Raw genomic sequence first — 25,254 nt, forward strand, 5'->3', positions numbered from 1 at the left:
GGTATTCCTGATGTCTTATTCAAATTGCAATCATACTAAATGTGATGATGATGGTTGGAAAGTAGCCCGAGTGACACAAATGAAGAGGACTCTACCACAGAGCTTTCAAAGCTCTGCTAAAGCTCTTTTATTAACACCAAATGAAAATCGCCGGAAAAAACCAGCTTTAGGGGACATCTGAGGATGAGGCCATGGATCACAGTTGATCTGTACGGCCATCGAAGTAAGTAGGTAAGTAAAAAATGGGGAAGCCCAAGTCTGGCTCCGATGCTCGTGGTTTGTCCCGATATCTCTTAATAATCCGCTGGCAGCCGAACTATATGCTGGGATAAGTACAAAGCATCTTGTCTGATGAAAGGCTGTCCCAACAACAAGCTAAGGTTGGTAAAGCTTAAAACCAACTAATTAACTTGAACAAAGAAAGTAATTAAAGGAAGTTGCCTTCAAATGGCTCCCACATCCCATCCATGTCCTCATTTGTGTCTCTCGGATATTTAAGATGAAATCAACATTAAGGCATAAAAGAAATTATTTTCTCTAAAAAGGTATTAAATACTAGGTTTAATGAACACAGCTCATTAAAATTTTATTCACAAAAAACATTTTCCCTGATTATGTTTCTTGGTAGTGTAAAGAAAATATGATGAAAAATTATTTTAATCCTATCCAATGATGAGGAAGAAAATATTTTTTTGTAAATTTTTGATATTTCTTAGCATGATTTTTAGGTGGCGGGTGTGTGATTTAGAGAGGCTGTTTGGATGGAAGAATTGAGTTCATTCATTTGGGGAGTTCCATTTGGGGATCAAGCGGGGGTTTAGTGGAAAAAATGGTCTCGAATGGACAACGTGACATGATGGCTAGGAACAAGTCGACCGTAGGTTAAGTTAATAATTAGACAATATGTACAGTGGAATAGAATAGTGTTGTAGCTAGAGGAGAGAGAAACACAGTTTGTTATATTGCTCTAGATTGGAATCTATACGGCAAAAGCCGTTCTGACGCTCCAAGAGCAACATGACGTAGGACGGTAATGAAGGAATGCCTGTTAGATGGTTAAATTAAGAATTTGTACAAGCATTGTGATTCGTCCAGCAATAGAGTCAAGTGAAAGGCATATTGTAGCAACCAAGATTCCAAGTCAGAGCATGGTTCCAATAAGCAGTATGTCATGTTGTCGACTTAGAGTTATTCCCCGACTATATCATGACATCCAATAACTGCGCTTAATATCACATCACCCCACACCTAACCCCTTGTACCAAACTTATTTCAGACATTGTAAAATGACGAATAAACAATTTTTTATTAGAAATTAGAAAGAAGGTAGAAAGTGTCATTATGAACTGCTGTCATTTTACAACAACTCATCATGATAATGCGTAAATTCCACCCCTCATTTGATGTGATGAAAAATTATTTATTCTATTATAATTATTATCTTCGTTTTTACAACCAACAGGCAGGTAACTAGCTTGAATATGATATTTGAATATTTTCCACCTCATAAAGTTTTTTGTTTTAAAACACTTTTCTCAGCCTGCTTTATGAGATTATTGGAATGGATGAGCATTTTTCATGGTGGAATTATCATTTTTTGTTCACTTCGCAGGAAGTAATAGGCATCAACGATAGATACTTAAGTGTTAAAAAAATTTAAATAGAATATTTTAAGAAAGTGGATGTTTTTCAATTTTTGCTGGTTATTGCGAAGAGGTTGGATGATTTTTTGATGGTCGTTACAATGTTCTTGAGTTGTTAAATGATAAAGGATGTAAAGGTTGAAGCGCAGTTACGTTTGAAATGGAAATTGAGTTAGATGTGCTAGAGGAACTTACTCAGTGTTGTCCAAATTGTGTACCATGACAACAAATTTCACTTTTCTCCATAAAAATGAACCAAAATGGCCGTTATGGTGTCTTCATGTCACTTTATGACCTTGCGACGTATTGGCTATCTAGTGACTACATTGTGCTTTTCGGAACTAAATTTAAATTACACAATTTCCCAAAAATTCTTACTTAACTCATTTAACAGACTACATAACTTAACATCAAAGCATTCATCCATTTCTATCTAAATTTGCAATTAATATACAGCACCACCCATCTCATGGACAATTCAAGGCTTTCATTAAGCCTTTTCTAACAAAAAATTCATGAATCCATTTGAGTCTGCGAGATAAGACAGCACAAAAAGCATAGAATTCATGATGAAAACCTTGAATAATTTAGTTTCTAGAGCTTTTTTTCATGAACATTAAGGTAAGATAATGAGAAACTCAAGCACTTGCTGTTAAAAATTATTTCATAATAATTTTCCCAAAAAAAAGAGTAGAAATTAAAGGACGATAAGGAGGTGCTTTTAAGAAATAATTACTTCAATAATTTTGAATGGCAACGGCGCGAATTTAGTCAAGTTTAGTTGACTATTCCTAGTCTAAAGCTTTAAAGTTGTAGTAATTTTCATAATTAAAAGCATCACAAAAGCCTTATTCTGTTGTAATTTATGTTCTCCTGTGCTTACTGTCTATAATTAATAAGTTAATAAAAGATAATTAAATGTTTATAATCTTTATTGTTCCTGCTTTTAGTTCCTCATTAGACATTTCTCTTTGAATTGCTTTTTTCTATTGTTTTTGTGCATTTAAAGAAATATTTATTGTTGATGGAATTACTTTATTGAAAAACTAGGCATTTTTAAACTGCAAGTCAGCATTTTAAGGCATTTAAGTCATAGTCTGTAAAGTCTGTTCGGATTTAAAAGCATCAGCATCAATTTGCATCCGAAAACATGAACAAGAACATTAAATAGAGACAAATATCGTAAATATTTGATGTAAACAGAGCAGAATTCTGTTCAACCTAAGTCAATTCTCATGTTTAGCATGAATTTTGAATGGAGATTGAAATGGATTTGAGGGCATTTTGGGGGATATTTAGATTGTATCATCTCATTTAAGCACCAATCAGCAAAATCCTTAAATTTAACTAAAACACCACCACAATCCCTTCAACAATCCACCCCTATTAGCTACAATCAGCTACAAGAATTTCCAAAAATCAAAGCTTTAAAAAAATGCGCCTGAAAAATCCACAAAATTTTCCCCTCCGACAGCTGAACTTGCCCATACAATTCTTTCCCATTCGTCTACAACCTCTTTTCATTTTCAAAGATTCGTAAAGGAATTTATATTTTTTTGTAATTATGAAAATGGCATTGTATTCCTTTTTTTGTTGCTGTGCTGCTTTTTTTTCCTGCGAATACGTTAAATATTTAATGTAGATTTTTATGCGAATAGAATGGAATATGAATGTATTTTCTTATACTTTTTTCCCTTTTTTCTCATTTCTTTTTCACACAAACAATCATCGACTACTGCTGCTGCTCCTTTGTATATGAGTTTTGAATATTTGGAGCAATTTTTGGATGGAATGATGGTTGAAATTCATTTTGGACTAGAGTTTGAAGTCGACACACTCAAAGTCGGGTCTACTCGACCTCGAGCACTGTTTTGATCGGCTCATGGGCTAGAAGGCTGAGTAAGGTGTAATATCTCAGCAACCAGACATCCTACAGAGCATCGATTTGAACCATGACGTCAGTCTTATTGATCATCAACATTTACGCGGGTTTTTGAATTTTTTCACGAAAAACCCTAGAAAATTGAACAATATTGTCCAAAAAGTTAGGGTTTAGACCCTCAAAACCTCCTGAATACGTTCTTGATTACTGAAAATACAGCAAAAATGCGCTTAAGCCCCTCAACAACAGGAGAACTTTCAACATATTTTCATACTTTTTCTTTTCTTGTTTCTATGCAAAAAAACACACACAAAAAAAGGAAAAATTTATTAAATTTTCATGAAGAGAAATTATTTTTTTTTTTGTTCCTTTACGCATATTGCTTAATAATATTACTGTTTGTCATTAATATTAAATTCGACTTTTGTTTTTTAAGAATAATTTCTGTAAACGTAATTTTTCGATATAAAAGTGAATTTTTGCTTTTTGTGTTCAATATGTTCCTGAACATGAACAAAATAAAGTCGTGAGTGAGATGAAAAGAATTCCAAAAAAAAAAGAAATCATTAAAAATACAATTTTCTTTTTTGCGTCATGCATGAGGTTCCTTTGTTTTCTTTTAATTAGACGGCAAATACTTGAGAGAGCTTTTAATTGTAAAATGTTCTTAAAAAATTTTTGTTTTTGCTTCTGAGAATAACTTTTTTTTTTGATGGTATTTTAATGAGTTTTTATGAATTGTTGTACATTGTAGGTACAGAGTAGGCAAGGAATTCTGTTTGAAGTTGAACCTTTTTTGATAAAATTTCCAAACAGAACATGCCAATTAATCGACCCAAAATTCGGTCTAAGTAAGGCGTGACTCTTACTTGATAGTGGATTCTGTTTAGATCTGGAATTTAATGAGTTATTTCCATTATAAGATGCCATCTTATGATCAAACTCTCTGTGTAATTAGCCTACATATATAGGCTAATCTGTCGAGGATTTCTCTATGAGAGAAAGGCTCCATTGGACGAGTGGTTAGGCCACAAACCGAATAGGTGCATCACTCATCTGAGAGACCATAGGTTTGATTCCCACCAGATACTAATTTTCCAATTATTTTCTAAGAACATTGCAAGTGAAAGCCAATGGTAGAGCCAACTTGTAGCGACATCTCTGGAAGGTCATAGATCACAATTGATCCATTCTAAGTTATGCTCTAGGATCAAAGATTAAGATTCTGAGGCATAAACAGCAAACATCGTAGAATATCTTGAAAAACCTTCCCTTTACTTCCATTAACTCAATAAAAGTATCAAATATCTTACTCAAAACAATCAAATCTCATCAAAACATCTGCAATAAACAACAATTTTCATGACCCAAACCCAGAACCCTCATCACTCATTGTAACAATTGCCATACAATTAAGAGAGAACAAAGGCTGGAAATGAATGATGAAAAAAAAATAAGAATTTTTATGGGTGGAAATTAAATTATAATTGAAAGCTTACATAAAAGCGTGAAAATTTAAATTAAGTTTAAAAAAATTGTTAAGATTAAATTGAATATTTTTGCAATTTGATTGCTTTCAGATTGTAAGGATGTTGATGTGAAGGAATTGCTGATGTGTGGAATATTTTGATGACTTTTTAGGATTTTTTGGGGTCCTCATTGATTTTCAAATTAAGGATGAGACCAGGAAATTCTCCAGAATGTCTTGCCTCATCCCGTGTCTCAAATAAGGACCTTAAAAACCCCAGCAAACACCCCACACCCTACAGATCCCCTCCATCAACCCCCAAAATTCAAGACTCAAATAAAAAATCAATTTTTTTTTATAGCCGCAAAATAATTTTACAAATAACTTTCCGAAAATTCAACTTCAGATTCACGCGTACATGCAGAAATGGAGAATGAATAGCCATTTCCAAATGCACTATCAAAATCAGATGTGGTTGGTTCTGGTTGTATAATAATTTGTAATCCATCCTTATCCTTACCTTGATTTGATGAGCCCATCGTACCATTATTTATCATTGTTATTTGCTGTGATAATTGTAATTGTGAACTTGATTGTGTATCGCCTTTTTGCTGATCACGCTCCGCTAAACGTTGCTTTAATATTCGAATTTTTTCCTCTTTCTGGACATGAAAGAAAATGAAAAATTTTTTGTTTTATTGATTGCCATAAAAATTGATGTTCATTGCTTGTTGCCATGGTTAGGCAAAGACAAATGAATTGTGAGTGTCACTCGTGGATGATCATTTATCAAATAAAATACTTACTTGAGCAATCAATTTTTGAAGTTCCTCATTTTCCAGTACTAATTTTTTATATCGTTCCTCGTCCTCGGCTGATATCCCCGTATCATTATTTAATCGTGATTCAGCTTTATCATGTGGATGTCTAAGAACTTCTATTACCTAGAAAAAATTGAAGGGGAGGAAGAAAAAGATGACGGAAATGAGTAATTTATTGTGGAATGTTTGAAAATTATGAGGAGGATGAGTGGATGAATTATGAGAAATATTTATCAATTTATAGCAATTTACTGAGAATAAAGTGGATTTTTGGTGAGTTTGTATCCCGAATAGGACAAATTGGATAATCGATCCAAAAGACTGGAACTAGACTAGTGATTTTGGCATGGTAGCAGATTTAAACTGAATTTGACACCATGTCAGAGTCACTAAGGTCTGGTTCTGGATTTTTGGATCGACTATCCATTTGTGCCTCCCCCAATGGAGTTTTCTGACTGTGCTCCTGTATTACTTGGTTTAACTCTAGAGACGAGTCGTTAGGTTCATTTAAGCCAGATTTGATAGATTCAATTGCATTTCATGATTTAAAGTGGATCAATAGTAACCAGGAGCATAGCCATTCAACGCAGGTTGAAACCTATTTTTGCTGATATCATTTCAGACGGTTGACAATGCGACTGGGGATTTTTGTCACAAAAAACCTGCCCCTTTATGGATACATCCCTGATAGAAACTTATTATTACCGTCTTAAGGGGTCATTCACTTATTAAGAACTACCTTAAGAAGACTTTTCAACTTTCCAGACATCCAAATCCCTCTTTTCACCCACCACCCCCCATAAATCCACTTTTGTGCTGATTTTACTTTCTTAAAACATCTAAATCGTAAATCACAAGCACCCCGATCACTTGAAATTCTGACTAAATTAGTTGTAATTTCTCCTCGTCATGTCAACTTTTACAAAAAAAAGTCCTTTTTTCTGTCAAGTCCTTCACAGAATTTAGAGCACTTTTATAGATTCTTACAGATCTAATCCCTAACAAAATTATCCCCTCTTTTCAATCCCAAAAGTGCAATCACTTTTATTATCCATTCGTAAATTATTTTGTAAATACAGCACTCAATGTCGACCATAATTCTCAATATTTCAAGCAGTTATTGATCACATTTACTTTCTTTTTTGCAACCCTTTCATTCAGAAAAGTGTGAGCATTGAAAAGTTGTGAAATAAAAAGGCATTCAAAGGAAATGGAAACAAAGAAGTTCACTTTTTATTCATTTTCAGCTCAAAAGCAGTCATTCTCCTTTGAGGAATTGCAAAAACGTGTGAAAGGAATTGAGGAAACAGTAAAGGAATGGATGACTTAATGGAGGTTACTAATTAGAATTAATGACGCATTTTAAAAGGATTAAATGGGATTTTTTTGGATTGAGGCTGTATTTCACTTGATATAGGATATTTGTAGATGGAAACAAGCTGTAGTGAAATGGAATCAGTGGTCTAAATGAGACAGCGTTGGCCTAACCTGTCAAAAGTCATAGGTTCAATTCCAGGTTATTCTTAGTTTTCTAAGCTCTTTTGAGAATTTGGGGACAATATATGAGGTTTTTGGTGAGGTATTTTGACGTGCTCGTGTCATTGTAAAGTGCGGAGCTAACAAATGGACTACGTATCAGCTAAGGCTGTCATTTAAAAGCAGTCCGAGGTTCATAATTGATCCAAGTCTACTTCAAGCTCTGCATCTTCATGAAGACAATCCCTAAAAGTTAACAGACACGTTTTCAACACACGCTTCCCTTTTAACTTGGAACTTTTTAACAAAAATTTTAAAATTCCCTTTAAAATCATCCTAAAATTAGAGCACGTAAGCCTCAAACCAAGCTTACCTTAACTCCAAAATACATCAAAACAAAGCAAAATTCTTCATGTGGGTGTAAACACCTCCACAATATTTTCATAAATAATTTATACTCAGACAAAATGAAACAATTTTAAAACTTGAAAAACAGACTTTTAATTTTCTTAGAAAATTTTCAATTCCCTTGAGCGCAGCCTTCAGCCATGAACAGAAAAAGGAAGCAAAGCAAAAAAGAAAACGAAAGTTTTAATTTTTTTCTACAGGAAGTTTTCAAGTTTATTTTTTTTTTCTTTCTTGTGGGCTTTTGGATTTTTAAAGAACTTAAAAATGGAATGGAATTTTTTGTTTAAGGCTATGGTTATGCTTAGAGGCTATTTGTGGAGTATAAGAAGGACTTTTATAAGTCAAGGGGACGTTTGTCATAGTTTGATGGTGAAGTGTCGCGTGATTTTTGAGAATTTAAATCCCGAGTAGGATATTGCAGTCAAAAGGACACTGTTAAATCAATGTGTTGACGACAAGACGTGAAGCTATATATCTGGGCCCTGATGTCATCGGGACGATGCACTGAGTGACACAAATGAAGAAGGCTTTGCCTCTGACCTTTAAAGACTCCGCTAAATGAAAGCCGTCTAATTTTGACAATCATATATATGCCAAACGGGGTCAGCTTCCATTTGGTCGTTTTAAAATAAGTTTAGCGAAGCCTCAAAAGCTTCGTGACAGAACCTTATTGACTCAAATTTGCCATGATTTCGAAGGTCATCAATTCAAATCCTCAATGTCTTAATTTGATTTTTCACAAGTTTAGATACTTCAACTGCTTAATGTTAAAACCAGAAATCCGGGCAACGTTGAAAGCTCTACAAACTCTTCTCAACCTTAGCCCCAAACCCTCCAAGTCTATCCTCATTTCACCTCCAAAAAATTGTCAATATTAAAAACTCAACAAAGCAAAAAAGATTTAAATTGTTTACCATTTCCATTTCTCGGAAGTACACCATTTGAATAAAGCGATAAAACGGTCAGGTAATAAGGACGCGCCAAGCATTTCCAGAGGTCACAAAGTTTGTCGACATCCGAATAAAATTGAAATTAAATTCGTGCCTTAAAACTTTGTTTTTTTGTGTCGAATTAACAATAAAAAGTCAACAAAACAATTCAATCTTGTCACGAAGGTCTGACTTTCTCTATTTAATGATCTCTATTGAAATTAAATTTCAAAGAAAATTTTCTCTTTCTACTGTTTTGTTGGTGATGTCATGAGGGGGGTTACAAGCGAAGGATTCTTAGTTTATTGAAATGAAATTTATTATTTTTTTTTTCTTATTTTTCGTCCTTTTTTGCTCACTGAGAATTTCAAATGATTTTTATTGTGAAAGCCTCGTCTATTTTTTCTCGATACGTTGTGCAGATGTATCAATGCTTTGGATACCATGACAGGGTTGGGAGATATTTTTGTTGTTTATTGGTCGTGTAAAGATGTCACACGATGGAAAATGGTGATGTATCGTCATCAAGCCTCTTGTGGCTCTGGCCTGGGTTCAGATTCGGTGTAATTTGGAATCAGGCTAGACTTACGTTGACCTGAGACCTGAATACACCTTTTTCTGAATATGCCCTTTTCGTGTCACTTTTTCAGCTAAACAACAACTTTCTGTCACGGTCCTTAGTCCAACATTCCCTAGAAAGCTCTATTCACGGACATAGCCAGTTTGACCCTCATTTACACCTATTTACACAATTTTTTCACCAGCAATTGCTCAACTCTGCAACCCACAAGTTGTAGCAAATAAAATGAAGAAAACGAAAATAAAACAAATTTTTTTGTTCGTCGTGTCCCAAAAAGATGTTCAAATGAGCTCGAGTTTCATTTTTTATTTCACTTCAAGGCTCTTAAAAGATTGTCTTTAAAATTATGGTCCACAATTTGCCACAATTCATGAAATAATTTTTAGAAATTTATTTGGCGTACTTTCATTTTTTGAAGTTTACATGCTTGATTAAGATTTTTCAGCAAAACTGAGCACAAGTTTTGTTCTATCGCAAAAAGTTTGTGTCTGAAATTCCACATCATAATCAAAAAACAGCTTTGAAATTGGTTGATGCATTGCTGAAAAAGTCAAAGAAATTCAGGTAGCGACAAACACTCAACCAAACAAGTTAATCAGCAGGAAATCGAGAGTAGGAAACTATTTTTGAGAATCTGGTTGGAAAATAGGCTACTTTTGGTTTAAAGTATGAAACTTTTGTGTATAAAACCCTGATTAAGATTGTATCAAAGTATCAAAGATTAACAAATAGTCTTACAATAAGCATCATAAGTCAAGTGATTTATATCCTAGTTATTCAATTATAAAACTATTATCAAAAATGGTTGGATCAAGAGTTTATGTTGGTGGACTGCCTTCCGGAACACGTGAAAGAGATTTAGAGAAGTTCTTCAAAGGTTATGGAAAGACGCAAGACATTTTCATTAAAAATGGATATGCTTTTGTTGAGCTTGAAGATAAGCGTGATGCCGATGACGCTGTATATGAGTTAAATGGTAAGAAGTTACTTGGAGAAAGAGTAGTTGTTGAGGCAGCAAAAGGAACTCCTAGAGGTGGTAGATATGATGGGGGTAGTCGTGATAGATATAATGACAGAAATGGACGTAGAGGACGTAATGACAGATACAATAACAGCTCAAAGGGTAATTCGCGTTATGGACCTCCATCACGTACAGAATATCGTTTGACTGTTGAAAATTTATCATCAAGAGTTAGCTGGCAGGATCTCAAGGATTATATGCGACAAGCTGGTGAAGTAACATATGCTGATGCACACAAGCAAAATAGAAATGAAGGTGTCGTTGAGTTTGCTACTTTGAAGGATATGAAAAAAGCTATTGAAAAATTGGATGATACGGAATTGAATGGACGTCGTATTCGCTTAGTTGAGCACACTCGTCGTGGTGGACGCAGAAGTCGTTCTCGCTCCTCATCAACTAGCAGATCTCGTTCTAGGCATCGTTCACGATCACATTCAAAAGGATCATCACGCAGATCTAGAGAAAGCCGTTCCAAATCTCGAAGAAGTCGCTCAGAATCCCCTGCTGAAAAAAAGAGTCGTTCACGTTCACGCTATTCCGAAAAGTCTCGTTCTAGAAGTCGTGATTCTGCACGCAGTGTAAGCAAGGAATCAAATCGCGACAGAAAGAGTCGTTCACGTTCACGTTATTCTGGAAAGTCTGCTGCACGCAGTGTAAGCAGGGAATCAAATCGCGACAGAAGCAGAGGTGGCAGTAAGAATTCAGACAAAGGGAAATCTCGTTCACGCGATCGTTCTCGTTCAGAAGACAAAAAGGACCGTTCAAGATCAGGATCAGTAAATAATAATACTCGAGATGGAAATGAAAGTAGCGACGATTAAAATTTACATTTAACATTTTAAGGATTAACATGTCGTTTAAGAAATTATTCAACAGCAGTATTGATAATATAATATTAAAATCTTTCAATTATTCAATTTTTTCTTTCAAAAATTAGCTACCTTTTGAGAACATTATACATTACTTGATAAAATAAAAATAAGATTAATAAATAAGTTACCTAAAATTAAAAACAAAAAATCTCTTTTTTTTTTTGCAATCGATTCATGTTTAACTATAGCTATGCTGATTAGAATTTAGGAATGCCATGTTGCTTCTAAATAAGCAAAAAACTTTCGTTTTCATACAAAATTGCGAAACTTGGCCTACCCACAGGAGCTAAATCCCTCAAACATATGGAGCTTGAAATATGTGCTGAGCATAGCTTAACATACCTACTGTAGCTTGGTTCCTCAAGCATATGCCAAACTAAGCTTGGTCTATCCGCTGAACCTTGATCCCTATATTGACCAAATTCCTACATGCGAAGCTTGGCCTACCCTCGAGACTTTTTATGGTACGTTGTGAATATATCCGCATTTGGTTTCTACCCGATACACTAGTTGGAAAATGTTATTTGTCTCTTTTATTTGTCTCTTGCTTTTCATCCAATAACGTAGATTCGTTGAAAATATGAAAAATATTGCGTAGTGCTTTATTCGTTTGATTCAAGGTTAATTTATGTACCGAAATTTCGAGATATTCTTGATTGATTTGAATGGATTTGGATTTATTCTGAAGCGCAATAAATGAGCTGATTTTCTATAAATTTCATTATTTCAAGACATAACCGTGATATTACAAAGTTGTGGATCGAGACCATACTAAAGGGACTTTTCAAGACCTTGAAAATTTGGATTATTCTCCAAATGTGTACGAAATAATTCCTAAATATCGGAGTATTCAGGTATGGGAGCCATTTCAAGTTCTGTTGGTTGTCCAATTTAGGATTCTCAAATTTTTGATACTCCATCAGTGCCAATAACCCTTGCTGTGGATTTCCCGATCAAATGTATGAGGAACTACACAATTAACTCAAAAACATTACCAAAACTAGTAATTCTAATCAACAACATTCTAATCAAGATCCCTGCCATGATTCTAAAATTCCATCAAACTTCATCCAACCCATTTAACCCATTATAAAATAACAAACAGCATCAAATCATCATTAATCCACTTTATATCACACGATGATAAATATTTTTCATTTTCTCCACATAAAATCATGTATAAATGGATTATTCAACTTACTTTTGGCACAAAAATCAGCAACATACTGAGAAAACAACAAAAGATAACAGCAAGTGCGACAAAAGCATATGATGCGTCCTGCTGTGATGCCTGTAAATTAAAGGAGGAAAAATGAGTTAAAAATTTTTGTGTGTGTTATTATAAATTAAATTCTGTCTGTGTTCTGTTTCATCTCCCCAAAACTCATTGTTCAGGATTTATGTGTACTTACAATAACCATTGCTACAGGTGCTGTGATTAAACATAGCACAGCTATGTTGTAGATGCTCATGCCAACATAACGTGAATCATTTATCTGTTTGACTTTTATTGATCTCGTCTCGTATGCGAGAAATAATCCAAAAACGAGTATAAGACCTTTAAAGCCATAGACAACACCTGCAGAATAAAAGAAGAAAAGTAGAGATAAATGTTAGGTGTATGACGTACAGGAACAGAGTAAAAAAACTTAAAATCTCTCAATTGTATCTCTCATTTTGCATGGATTTTTCGTATGAATAGCTATAATTGAAATTAAATTCCTCTAGTTGCTGCACAAAAATGCAACAAGATCCAAATCTAAATGTGAACTTTGCCAATGGCATTTAATGTCATTATCGACAATCTCGTCTTGCTTCATGCCTTTTGATTTAGGTGAACAAAAGAAAATAAAAGCTTAACAAGCACCTTCCGCAAAAAGTTGAGTGATATTTTAGATGTCGATGTACTTTTTGGATATTATGAAGGTGGATGTGCTGTGGAACATTAGTAAAGGTAGATAGTTTGTTGACATTTTGTCATTGACACTTGTTTCTAATGTAATAAGGAGTTAGTGGTGGATAAGGTTAAACATATGATGAATGTAAGTAATTCTCATTCAGCAGACCGTTGAAAATTAGGTTTTAACCCAATTTGTGGTCAGAATGAATGGAAATAGACTAGAATTGAGTTGGTAGGACCCCAATATGGAGGCAGAGTTGCAAAAAAGGTGTCTGTGACAGACGAAAACCGTACAATTCCTTGATAATTGATTTTTCCTACCGGTGCCTGTCACAGGACTGCAACTCTGTATGGAGGCGCATGCAATGTAGTCTGGTCTCTAATGAAGCTAACTCAACAGTAGTGCGGACTTTAGTGGAGGTGTCTTCACAGTAGTCTAGGCTCTAGTTTAGGTACCTTTTTGGACTTTTGGAGTTCGGTCTCTTATCAAAGTCAGGTAAAAACGTATTAAGGAAATAATAGGGATTGAATGGACATTGGAGGTCAATAATCGAGGAGTGGGAAATTAATCGAGTTTCATTTTATGTCTCTCATGCCGTGTACCTTCCCGAAAAGCACAACAAATGTTAAGTCATCTTATTAACGGTAAGCCACGAAATTGACCTGACGGCACCAATTAATGCAATTCACCACATTAAGTAACTAAGGCATTTGGATGATTTTATCCTAAACACTCCCAAAAAATTCGCTTCAACCAACTCAAAATCCCATCCATACTCATTATCCATTTTCATGTCTTATCTCCTCTCATTCACTTACGATACAGGATGTGAAAATATATTTTATCCCCCAATAACCATTGCATTGAATCGAAAAGGATGAACAAGTTCTGAAATTAAATAGCAAAGCGTGAATGAAAAAGGAAGGGAAAAATCTGAATTGTTGTGCAACAGCAGCCAGTTGGAAGTATTTATTGAGCCGGAACGACATAAATGCATCTCATACTCTCACTTCTGTAGCCCTGAATAAATGTTCATCGAGCAGATTTAGAAGCTGTTTTTATAACTAATTGCTAGTCATGTACACGAAGCTTTATTTTTTTTTTTGTTATTGTTTTGTCCGAAAAAAATAAATTTTTCGTTCCCTGCTCTATTCAGCATTGTGCTTGTTAAGCGAACAACAAGCAGCAAATAATAATAAAAAATGCTTGGGTTAGAGGACATGAGAGACGTAGAAGTGTGTACTCGTTAAATGTCACATTATAAAATGGTTACGAAATTTTTTTCCAACTTTATATGCTGCTTATAAATAAATTTTGTAGTCCAGATTGCTTATGGCCATTTGAGAAATTATTGTTGTTAATTTTTGTATGCAGCATAAGATTTTTAGTGTATTGTCTCGGATACAACATTAATTTGTTTTGGGATGAGATTTTGTTTCGGACCTAATGAATGTCGTTTGTCGTTTGCTACATGCTACATTTTTATGTTGGAAAAATTAATGAAGCCAGAATGTCGTTTTTTGGGGGTTTTATTGTTCAGGATTTGTGCTCTTTTGTTCACTTTTTTAGGGAGTTTTCAGGGGAATTTTAATTAAAATTGAACAGGACTTTTTGAAGCTTTTTTGTTAATATTTGTGGATTACGATGAGACCTTAAGTCATACAAGATCCCGAGCAGCACAACGTAGACGCGCTTGTGTATCGCTTTGTGTTCGGAACCTTACTACTACTTAGGTTTCTTCTCTTAGCATCAATTTTTGGAATAAACCTGAAAAACTACTCTTTATATACTTAACCCAAATGACTACCTGAAATGCGCCATAAACCCTCCCTCCACTTTTCCTTCTCTACTTATTCATATTTAATAGTTTCAAGCTATGAAACACAAAACAAAAAATTTAAAATAATCCTGCAAGATTTCTCATGAGTTTCACAGTTGTTGTGCAACACAAGTGAAATAATGAAGAACATTTTTTGTTGACTTGAATGCAAGCTTATTTTAAATTAATTTTTTAATGCATGCAATAAATTAAGCCACTCTTGATCATGGATAGTTTGGGGTGTGAGCTTGTACTTATTATTTATCGGATTATGTTTAAACAATAATTAATTTATTTAATAAGAGTCACAGAAAGTAGGAAAATTTTGATTTTGTTGGAGTTTTTGATTTTATCAAGGGGTGGACAACTCTGGGAGTAAGGGTTGTCACTTTCGTTACTTATTTTGCCACTTTTCCTTACTAGCTCACCTGGGCCGCTTCTAACTGTTAACTCAAGTCACAAATTCGTCGGTTTGTTCTCATTTTTCTCAATTTTGCGGATTTTTTGCAATATTTTTGACACTTTCGTCGCTTGTAACTTGAAATGTCCACCTCGTAAACGTCCCAGGAGGATGGACAACCTAAAAGGGGCTCTAGGGGGTGGACAACCCTGGAGATGCCATAGAGTACGGACTAATAAAGTGACAAATTTGTTCCTTTTGCCATATTTTAGTCAATTTTGTCACATTATTGTCAGTTATGCCACCTAAGTTGTCCACTCCATGTGTCGCCTCATCAACATTGTATGCAACATGCCACCATCATCTTATTGTTTATAACTTTCTGCTCTCAACAACTCGTTAATTTCATAGGATAAAGTTTTTCTTTTTTTTTCATACAATTTCAGATATCAATTAAATTGACATCAATTTATGGTTTAAAAATTGTATGTGTTGAGGAAGTTTTGTTGCATTGCACATAATAGGTTCGTTTTTTATTTTTGTATGTCGTTAAAAGCATAAAAAATTCATTTAAAACTTTGTCCATTATAAAAGATTTTTTCAACAATTTTTCTCACTTCCTGCTCTATAGTTTCCAGGGATATACTGTGCAATTTCATAATTGCTTTAGTGAGAGCTGAAAAAACTTTTTTTTTATTGTTCCTTCATTTATTCGCACAATTCTTGAACTTGTTTGCCTGTTTTCATGTCCACGGAAATGTCTCGTTGCTATTTCCTGCAAATAATTTTTCTTCTCCTTTTGTTTTATCAATTCTTCTTCATGCTCCTTAATTTCTTTTATTTCATTTAGCACGAAAATAAAAAAAATAGAAAATGAGCAAAATTGAGATAAATAATTATGGCATTGAGAACAGCGATAGTTGAGATAGTGCAACGGGAAATGAAGATTACAATTAATTTTGTTTGCTGATTCTTGCAGGAAAAAGTTTAAAGTTTTAAAGAAATTATTGAAAAATTTCTTACAGTGCAATTAGTTTTGTTGCTATTGAAAAGTTGAAAAGGTAAATTTTGAAATGATTTTAATGATTTATTTGGAATTGATTATTCATCCAAAAGACATGCGGTACCAAAAGCCTACCTGATGTACCCGATTGACCAGTCCATTGTTATTTTAACGATATTACGTGAAGTTACCCTAACGGCACAATTGCGGCTGTTTTCAACTCGTTTTTACTTGTTCCTCATTTCTTTAAATCAGCTTTTATATCATTTATTGCAGAAAGGCTATTACGTTAAACACAAAGCGTAAAAAAACTGAAAATCAAACCCCAGGCCAAGGATATTGTGCTGTAAAACTAGATATCATGATATCTCGTCTAATGCTAATGCCACGTCGACCTGGAGTCTGATGTTCTGTCTTTTTACGTCATGTACTTTCCGGGAAAGGTTAATACCTTTCCTTAGAACTTTTTCTTCATCCAAGGATTTCTAAGGACTTCAAAATGATTGAAATGAAGCCTGATGACAGCGTCAGGTTGGCTTGCTGTTCATGAAAAGTATACTGACCTTACGTCGGCCTTTGTTATCAAGTACTTCTTAATTAATACAAAATGTATCATATTCCCTTCACTTACTTCAATTAGTTAATCATACAAAACAAAATCACAAATTCCCTAATCAAATTTACTCCCAAACACCAATGTCTGATGCTCCCATAAGATACAATTCCATTAAAATTAATTTCCACCCAAAAAAACTCATAATTTTAACTCACCTAACCACACGGAATTGTTAACACTCTCACAATGCTCAAGTTCCGGTCGAATTTTAATATCATCATTTGATGACAATGGATCCTCAAGAGGAAAACTTTCGAGTCGCCTCTCAAGCGGATCCTGTAGTTGCCATGTTAATAGTATCACAATATCCACAACTAATAAACCTGATACCATCGTATAAAGTTTCCACGGTTCCACTTTCTTCTGCTTTTTTTTAAGTGAATGGAAGAAAAAAGAAAAAAGAATGAAAAAAATTTCAGATGGGATTAAAAGATTAAGGACATGAAAATAATTTTCCACAAGTCGTGTAACTGATAAGATAAAAATAAATTTTTTTCTGTACCTTTGGATCTGTTTTTGCTTTCGTTGTGAATCTATGAACACGCCACACTTTACTAAACATCGCACCGAATGCTAACGTAAATCCCATTGATAAAATCCACGCTCGTGCCTGACAAATCTGTAAAATGGTAATAAGAAAAAAATATTGGAATTAAAATAACAATAACTGGATATGAAAAAATCTACCAAAAAAGGTATAAGGTTTAGGTATTAATGTCAAGAGAAATTTTCATCCGATGCTTCCATCAACAACACGTTACATGCCACAGGACTAAAAAAATCGATGATTAGTCATTTGGAAAGTTACATACATGTGGAGTTTGAGGGCAGGATGATATTTAGGTCAAGAAAAATTATTTCCTCATGGTTTGATGATGAGTTTTAGGTAAGATATTTAAGACATTCTATAAGCATTAAAGGGCATTGGGCATGTTGAGACATGTCAAAAATTTCTGACATAATCGTGATTAAATCATGGAAGAATGGAATGGAATGAGGAAGATTTGGGGATGGATGAGTGGATATGAATGATTTGGGAGTTGAAAATTAGAACTTTATGAAGCTTCTCAGCACTTCTTGGAAAGCACATGGCTTTGAAATGGCTGAAAATTGGATTCAAGGTCGACTTGACTGTGGCTTGAGGCAGAGGACATGGAATAAAGTTTCTTTGCTGAGTTTCGGAGCAGCAATTGAGTCTTGAAGTCCTAAACCATTCCACCACCGTGTTGTTGCCTCCAAGCTTGCATTATATCCAGCAGACTTAAGCTCAGTCATTCAACTCAATTTGCCTGCTCTTCACAACTGAAAAGGCAGTAAAAATTAATGAATTTTAACCGACCTACGCCTATAATTCCATAGAAATTCAATATCTAAATTTCGTTCCTTTGAAACATCAGCCCACGAAGCTTTAAACCATCTTCCTACATCCTCATAACTTTTTTGTTTAGAATTTTTACAATTTTGATACTCATGAAGTAATGTAGGACAAAATTGATAGCAGCAGGGATTATATTCCATTCCTCCAAAACATATAAATCTTCACAATGCTCATCTTCATTCATTCACTTGAGTTATTATGCTCTCATGTTCCTTTTCATTTCATTCTATCTTATTTCATTCTCAATTGTTGATGAAAAATTGAAACGAATTGAAGTGTTTTGTTGCTTCCTAATGCCTACCAATTTATTTATACTTTTTTCTTTTCTATTTGCTTCCTTTTCATTTGCCACCCCCTTATTACTGTGCGGTCATGGCCTCTATGAAAATGCATCAATTTAAAGAGGGCTAATATGATTTTTATTGGGACTGTGCTTGTTATTTTGGTTCTTGATTGATGATAGTTTGAGGAAATTTAAATATTTATTGAGGAAGAGGTTGATCCTAGCCTGGAGATCATTTACTGATGTTGAATGAGGTTTTGGGACAGAAGGAAGCAGTCGCATATTGTGTGATAGTCAGAAGCGAAGTTAGCAGGACTCTATTTGAGTTTGACTCCATTGGAATCTACTGGAACTAGCTCTTTGCATGCTTTGTATTGAAATACATTCCAAATAGCACAAGTCAGTCAATTGATCCAAAATCCGACGACAGCAGGTGAGACCCAGGCTGAGAAACTGGGCGGTATTTAGCGGTATTTATATGAAATATTGCGTTTTTTTGCAGCATTTGCATGGATATCGCGATATTTGGCGATATCGGCGGTGTTTATAAGGATACCGCGGTATTACCGTGGAGTTTCTCAACCAGGGGTGTGACTGGATCAATTGACCAACTTGTGATATTCGTCAACATTACTACACTTCAAATTGTTCCTTAAAAGTGCTCATCCCTTGCAATTTCCACAAACATCCCTCTAACCCAATTATTTCCCTAACACACATCCTTTAAATGCAGGCATCAAGCAAGTGACAAAGAGTATTCAATTTGTTTTTGACAATAATATCATTCTAATTCACACTCATATTAACTCATAAGGAAATACTAATGTATATGAACTGTTCCTTCTTACTTAATTCCTTTCAAAAAAAAGTGTTATTCATTCAAGTATCTTAATATCATCATTTCCGCAACACAAAGCATATATACAGTGTTGGAATAAATAAATACTTTATTCAGCACCCAACACACACATGTACATGCTATATACATAATAAAAATTGTATTATATCGAAAATTAATCTGATTAACACAACAATCGATGATAATCATCTAAACAAACATATTAAATGGCTGAAAATATAACTTATGCCGCTATTTTCGGCTGTTAATGTGTGAGTGTCTGAGCACGAAGTGTCGACAATGTTTAGGATGATGGCAGCTAGACTGAATATTAAGAACGAATGTGTGTTGTCTTAGAACAATGAAAATGTCGTTAGAATGAGGCTTTAATTTGCCACGTGTTACGCTTGCTGATCATAAATTTATTGCGACATATTTTGGTGCGCGTGGAAGATTTTTTTGTCATTCTAAGAAACTTTTGAGGGGATTTTGAGGAGAATGGAAAATTGAATTTTTGAAAATAATGAAGATTTTTTTGAGAATTTTGGATGTAAATTGATAAGTGCTGCTTGAAAGCTTTCTAAATCCTAGCTAGAAGTGCTCAGCAGCTTCTTGACAATTTAAGCTGCAACAAGCCAGCTGTTCAACACGGCTTTTAAGGAATTAGTGGACAGAATACAGAGCAGCAGTGACGTAGGGGTTAGAGTATCGGTTTACCGACCCCAATGACCCAGGCTCGAACTCAGGGAAGTCTAGTCGCATTCAGACGCTTATTTCCTATTTCTAGTCACATCAACTTAGTTTGTGCATTCACGACACACAAATTGTGGCTTGTATTGGTATATCCTTTGCCATGCAACTGTGCAGAGTTGAAAAAAACCAAAATATGAACTCTATGAGTCTTGTCGCTTCCTCTGACTTCACCACGGCTCAACTTCAACTCCATCCCAAACCCCAACTCAAGAACACTCAAATAAAAATTCATCACACCATCCTCACATCCATCTCATCTTAACTTCCCTTTAAAAACCTTTAAAAATAACATTCAAGTAATTTTCTTCATAAATTTTCCAAAAATATCACACACAAAAAGGCATCAACACACAGTCAGAAGATATATGAGTCATACCCCATAAAATGACTGTATATCTAACACAAACACGTGTAAAATAGGCACAGATGTTGCCAGTGTTTATTGCATGAAAAAAGTACATTGTAATTAGAAAACAAAAGAAAAGTTATAACTTTGACTGGATGGATGTAGACATGAAGAAAACTTTTGCATTTGAATTGTAAGCAAATTAGCAAGATGTTTTGTTTGAGCATCAGATGGCATATTAAGTTAAGGTTTTTTTTTGAAGTAATGACTCTAATGTCATGATGATTAACGATGATAAAAAGGTTAGGAAAGAGATATGCGGAAATGAATTTTTGTCTTATTTTGACAATTTTGTTGGATGTTGTTGTTTTGTATTTTGGGGATTGTGGTGAAGTTTGGCTTTTTTAAGGAGGCTGAAGAAGGAGAGACAGGAATGGCAGCATGGATAAAGATTCAATCTTGTCCGGAGGGAACATGCGTGGAAATAGCCGAAAACACGGTCCTCGAGTTGGCCATCTAGACAGCCTCTAGTCGACCCTCTAGACAGCCACAAGTCGACCTTCTAGTCAGTCTCTAGTTGACCTTAAAGTTGGTCTCTAGTCGCCTTCTAGCCAGCTTCTAGTCACCTTCTAGTCAGCTTCTAGTCGACCCTCTAGTCAGTCCGTTATTTGGCCTATATTCGACCTTCAAGTCAGCATGGGCCGTTTTTAAACCATTTTACCGCCATTTGCCTCCCAAATTACAAATTTTCGAATAAAACCCATCAATTTAAACCCAAAACATCCCTCAAATCTCCACAAAAAGCCCCAACCATCCCAATTATACCCAAAAAATTCATAAATATTCATCAAAAACTACAACAGCATGTACAAGTGCCATGACTCCAACTAACCGCACAACAAACTTTAAGTTGAATAAGAAAACTAATGGATCGAAAGTGAATTTCATCGAAAATATCAAAAGTTCCAAAAAACTTAACATTCTCTCCTCAATAAACAGAAAAAGTCAGATGAAAAATTACAGCAAACATTCATCGAACGATAACTAATTGGAATTTTTTTCTTGGGTTGTTCTTGTTTTGTTGTTTTTAGTATTTTTGGGGTTGCTTCTTATTTTTTTGGGTTTATTTTGTTTTGCTATCCTCACCCGGGTGACGATTTTTGAAAAGAAAATAACATTTTGTGACTTCTTTTGAAATTACGCATGACTTGAAGTTGAGGAAATTTGTCTAGAATTGTCTAGTAGTGAAATTGGCAGGCGGTAGCAGGCGATAGAGGTAGTTTTAGGCGGCATCTGAGGGTCATGGATAAGGAAGTAAGTCAAGTAATGGAAGTACTTAAATTTTTCGGATTTTAATTCAATTTTATTGCTGGTAAGAATTTTACGAAGGTTAATGTCTCAATGGATTCAATTAGCATTTAGAGTCACAGTTTGTGCAGCTATCTCATCGAAATGTAGCGTATCATGTAGATGGAACTAGGATTTATTGATATCAAAGCCTCAACAAATTTTCAAAACCAAGACTAACCTTGGACTAACCCGAATGGACCAAAATACGTAAAAACTAGTCAATGACAAATTAATGACCAGTTGATGTCTAGTTCTAACATATTTCAGTCATTTATAGGGAGTCTAAAACAGCTAATTTAAGCATTACATAAGTCCCAAAGATTCCCTAACCTAATTTTCACCAAAGCATCAAGAAAACCCCCATTTGATCTATCTGTACATAAAGAACTGAATATTGATCGAGAAAGGCAAAAAATTAATGAAAAGCCAAGGCAGCAGTTCTATAAACTTATTGCCTCAAGCCAACCCATAATATCGAATTGGAAGGAAAAGTTTTGTTTTTTGGAAAGAAATTAATATTTAACTTTTGCTTTTCTTTCATCTATTTTTGTGACTAGATGAGTTGATGAAGATACGGATATACTTTTTTTTAAGATTTTATTAAAGTTATCTTGAGAAATTGAGGGATGAGAAGAGAAACTGAAGGACAAACTTTAAAGGAGATAAGATGAGAATTGAAGGAGATGGGAATTGAAGTTGAAAGATTAGAATTGCTTGAATTGTTTTAAAAAAATTAAATTTGCTGAATTCTTATTTTCACAGCTGTTAAATTCTCAGAAAATTTATGTCTTAATTATTTTTGAAAAATTAATTGTAAAGTTGAATTCATTTTCTAATGAAATCAGTCTTAAACCCGAGCAGTACATTGCATTGAACCGCATTTAAAGTGTCTTAAAATTGGTCAAAATCTGTTGTCTCGTTGCTATTAGAGTAGCTTCTCCCAACAGTCAAAAACATTCTTGCATGGTCCAAAAATACCACTACGGAACCTAAAATCAATCTATTACGCTGTTAAGGTTCACATCTTACCGTTTGTACAGCAACTAAGCACTCCTCTAACGAGCATAATGTACTGCTCGGAAAGTCAAAACAAGAAGACTCTTAAAACAATTTTCTTCTTGTTCCAACTCATTTTTAAGCTTATGTCAACCAAACATCTCATCTACATCTTTTATTTACTCATAGCAGAACATGAAAAGGTTTATGATGTGATGAGAATTTTTTTACAACTTGCACATCTTTTATTGGCTTTATTTTCTTAGAAAAATGAACGATGATACTAAGATTGGTTTGTAAATGATGTAAAACATCTAGAAGGAGAGCCTCTTAGAGATTTATATTACTTATAAACATCTCCTTCAAAAAATTCTTCATTTTAAAATTTTATTTTTCCATTTTCTTAAACTTTTTGCATCAAAAAAGTACTACAAACAAAGAATAATTTCTTCACAGTACAAAAGTGCTGAAAAGCATCAGCATGAGAGAAAATATTTGTTTTGGTAAATGAACAATTAACAAAAGAAGCCGCACATACAGCAACAATAACAATGAAATGAGTACACAGGCGTATGTTTTTTGATGAAATTTTCTAAAAATCATTTTTTTGTTTATAAAAAAGATGATGAAATTTGAGCTACTTAAAGGAACATGAAACAAATTGTCTTCACTCGTTTGCTTTCCTTTTGTTCATCATGATTGTCTACAAAGAAGAGATTTTTTTTTCATCTCAGCACGAAAATTGAATAAATTTAAATTGAGTTTTCATGCATTGTGTGAATGTGAAAATTATGCAAATATTTCCTCAAGAATTTGTGTCAATGCAGTGAAGCTTTTTGGGAAGGATTCTATATTGTTATGGATTTATTTACTGATGTTGATGATGAAAATTGAAAATTGTTTGAAATGAATTTTAAGAATTTTAAGGATTTAAGATGTGAATTTAGATGATTAGACAGTTTGACAATTGAAGCTTCCTGGAATGTTGCTGTTCAAAGTTAAATTCAAAATTACATTGGTTAGTAACATATTGAAGGAATAATTGAGTAACAGAGCTCGAAGCCGAGGACAGGTGATTCAAATTAATATGAGTAGACTCGAGTCGACTTAGGTTAAGTCCCACCATCTTTAAGACAAACCAAATCTACTCAATGTAAGTCAAGTCGAATCGAATCGAGTCGAAGTATAAACAGTCCACATTGGCCTTTATTTAGGATGGCTAAGAAGCCGCAGAGTGTAGAAAAAGCATGAAATTCTTCCTACAAGAAATTTTCAAAATCGCAATCGTGAATTTAAAGATAAATCGGTTAATCGATCCGATACCAGACCAGTTGACTTCGAAGGATACTGGATACTGGATAAGTCTTTGTCCCGATCTCGAAAAATCGTCGCAATAGAGACTTCGGGAAGCCTTTCATTTTCCAAAATATTTTGATCCCATATCTTTGCCCATATCTGCAGTTCTATGTCAACACACTATTCATCATTCTCAAAAGCCTCCATTTCCTTTAAACAATATTTCCCAAAGAAAACTCAAATTAATCAGATTCAAAAATAACTTAAAACTATCATAAATCAACAAAGGTACAAAAGTGCCATTCACTTTACAATATTCATAAAAGTCTTCATATCCAAAAGCAACTCAACCCATTACTCAAGTCAGTAAAAAAAATTGACAACAAAATACCAACAAACTATTCCAATATTCTTCTTATTTCCCACTATCATTAGCACTGCTTGTGAACCAAGTCAAGACGTTCAATAAATTCTCAAAGCATTAAGTAAAAGTTTAAAGGAAAAAGAATGTAAAAAGTCAAACTTCGTTAAATGGTTGAGTTCTCATTAATATTCCATTTAGAAAAGTTCCATCTATTGACTTTCAAGGACTTTTTTTTTCTGTGTCTTTTTTTTGCCTTTCTTGAATGCTTACCAATGGCAAAAGGATAGACGAAAGTTTTATATATTTTTTTTATACTTAGTCATTCACTCACTAACACGTGTGAGTTTTTTAAAAAGTTTCAACGTTCTTGGTCTTCATTTATATTGAATGGAATGTCATGGAATTTATGTCTATGTGACTGGCTTGTGCTGTGTGTCAGTAAGTAATGATTTTGTCATTGTATCCTATTTCTGATTTTTTTATTAATGAGTCATTGATATGACAAGTTATTTGGAATGATGGGAAAGGAGATGAGTAGAGTAGAGGCTGTTGTCAAGGCTCTTTATTAAGTGACTGTGTTTGGGAAGAGGCAGGGAAGTTTATAAATTGCGTATTCTGATCATTGTTCAACTTATGGCTTCTTGACATTTATCAGGAGCGCAACCACATTTTTGAAGACTTGCTCTCCCTCCTCTCTTCAGGAGAGAACAAGTGAGGTAGCTGCAAGGTGACTGGGTAACTCAAATTTGATGCCAACCCAAATAGCATGATACGGTTAAATGTACTGAAATCCAACACCAAATAAGACTCA

The 25,254-nt window shown here is 34.2% G+C and overlaps 2 protein-coding genes across 5 annotated transcripts in view; one reads left to right on the forward strand and one right to left on the reverse strand.

Moving 5' to 3' along the window:
• Nucleotides 1-25,254, reverse strand: part of GABA-B-R1 (gamma-aminobutyric acid type B receptor subunit 1) — a 264,953-nt gene that overhangs the window by 15,806 nt on the left and 223,893 nt on the right. For 3 of the 4 annotated variants that reach the window (XR_011544131.1, XR_011544132.1, XM_070636303.1), the window contains exons 11-16: nucleotides 17,342-17,458; nucleotides 16,995-17,202; nucleotides 12,513-12,679; nucleotides 12,302-12,391; nucleotides 5,800-5,937; nucleotides 5,514-5,655 (exon numbers count right to left, since the gene is read on the reverse strand). Coding sequence is in view for 2 of the 4 variants with exons in the window: in XM_070636303.1 (XP_070492404.1) it covers nucleotides 5,514-5,655; nucleotides 5,800-5,937; nucleotides 12,302-12,391; nucleotides 12,513-12,679; nucleotides 16,995-17,202; nucleotides 17,342-17,458 (862 nt within the window). In the remaining 2 variants the exon portion in view is untranslated. Of the gene's footprint in view, nucleotides 1-5,367; nucleotides 5,656-5,799; nucleotides 5,938-12,301; nucleotides 12,392-12,512; nucleotides 12,680-16,994; nucleotides 17,203-17,341; nucleotides 17,459-25,254 lie in introns of those variants that run through there. The other variant, XM_070636302.1, reaches the window with a different exon arrangement.
• Nucleotides 10,009-11,049, forward strand: LOC139087495 (serine-arginine protein 55-like). The gene has a single exon (XM_070636324.1). The coding sequence runs from the start codon at nucleotides 10,009-10,011 to the stop codon at nucleotides 11,047-11,049; it is 1,041 nt and encodes a 346-aa protein (XP_070492425.1).

This window comes from Chironomus tepperi, unplaced genomic scaffold (genome assembly GCF_022539635.2).
Source record: "Chironomus tepperi strain 1889 unplaced genomic scaffold, CSIRO-AGI_Ctep_v1 contig_123, whole genome shotgun sequence".
NCBI classification, from domain to species: Eukaryota; Metazoa; Arthropoda; class Insecta; order Diptera; family Chironomidae; genus Chironomus; species Chironomus tepperi.

Bases quoted from the DNA above. Each gene is read 5' to 3' on its own strand.
- LOC139087495 (XM_070636324.1), top strand. From the start codon at position 10,009: ATGGTTGGATCAAGAGTTTATGTTGGTGGACTGCCTTCCGGAACACGT.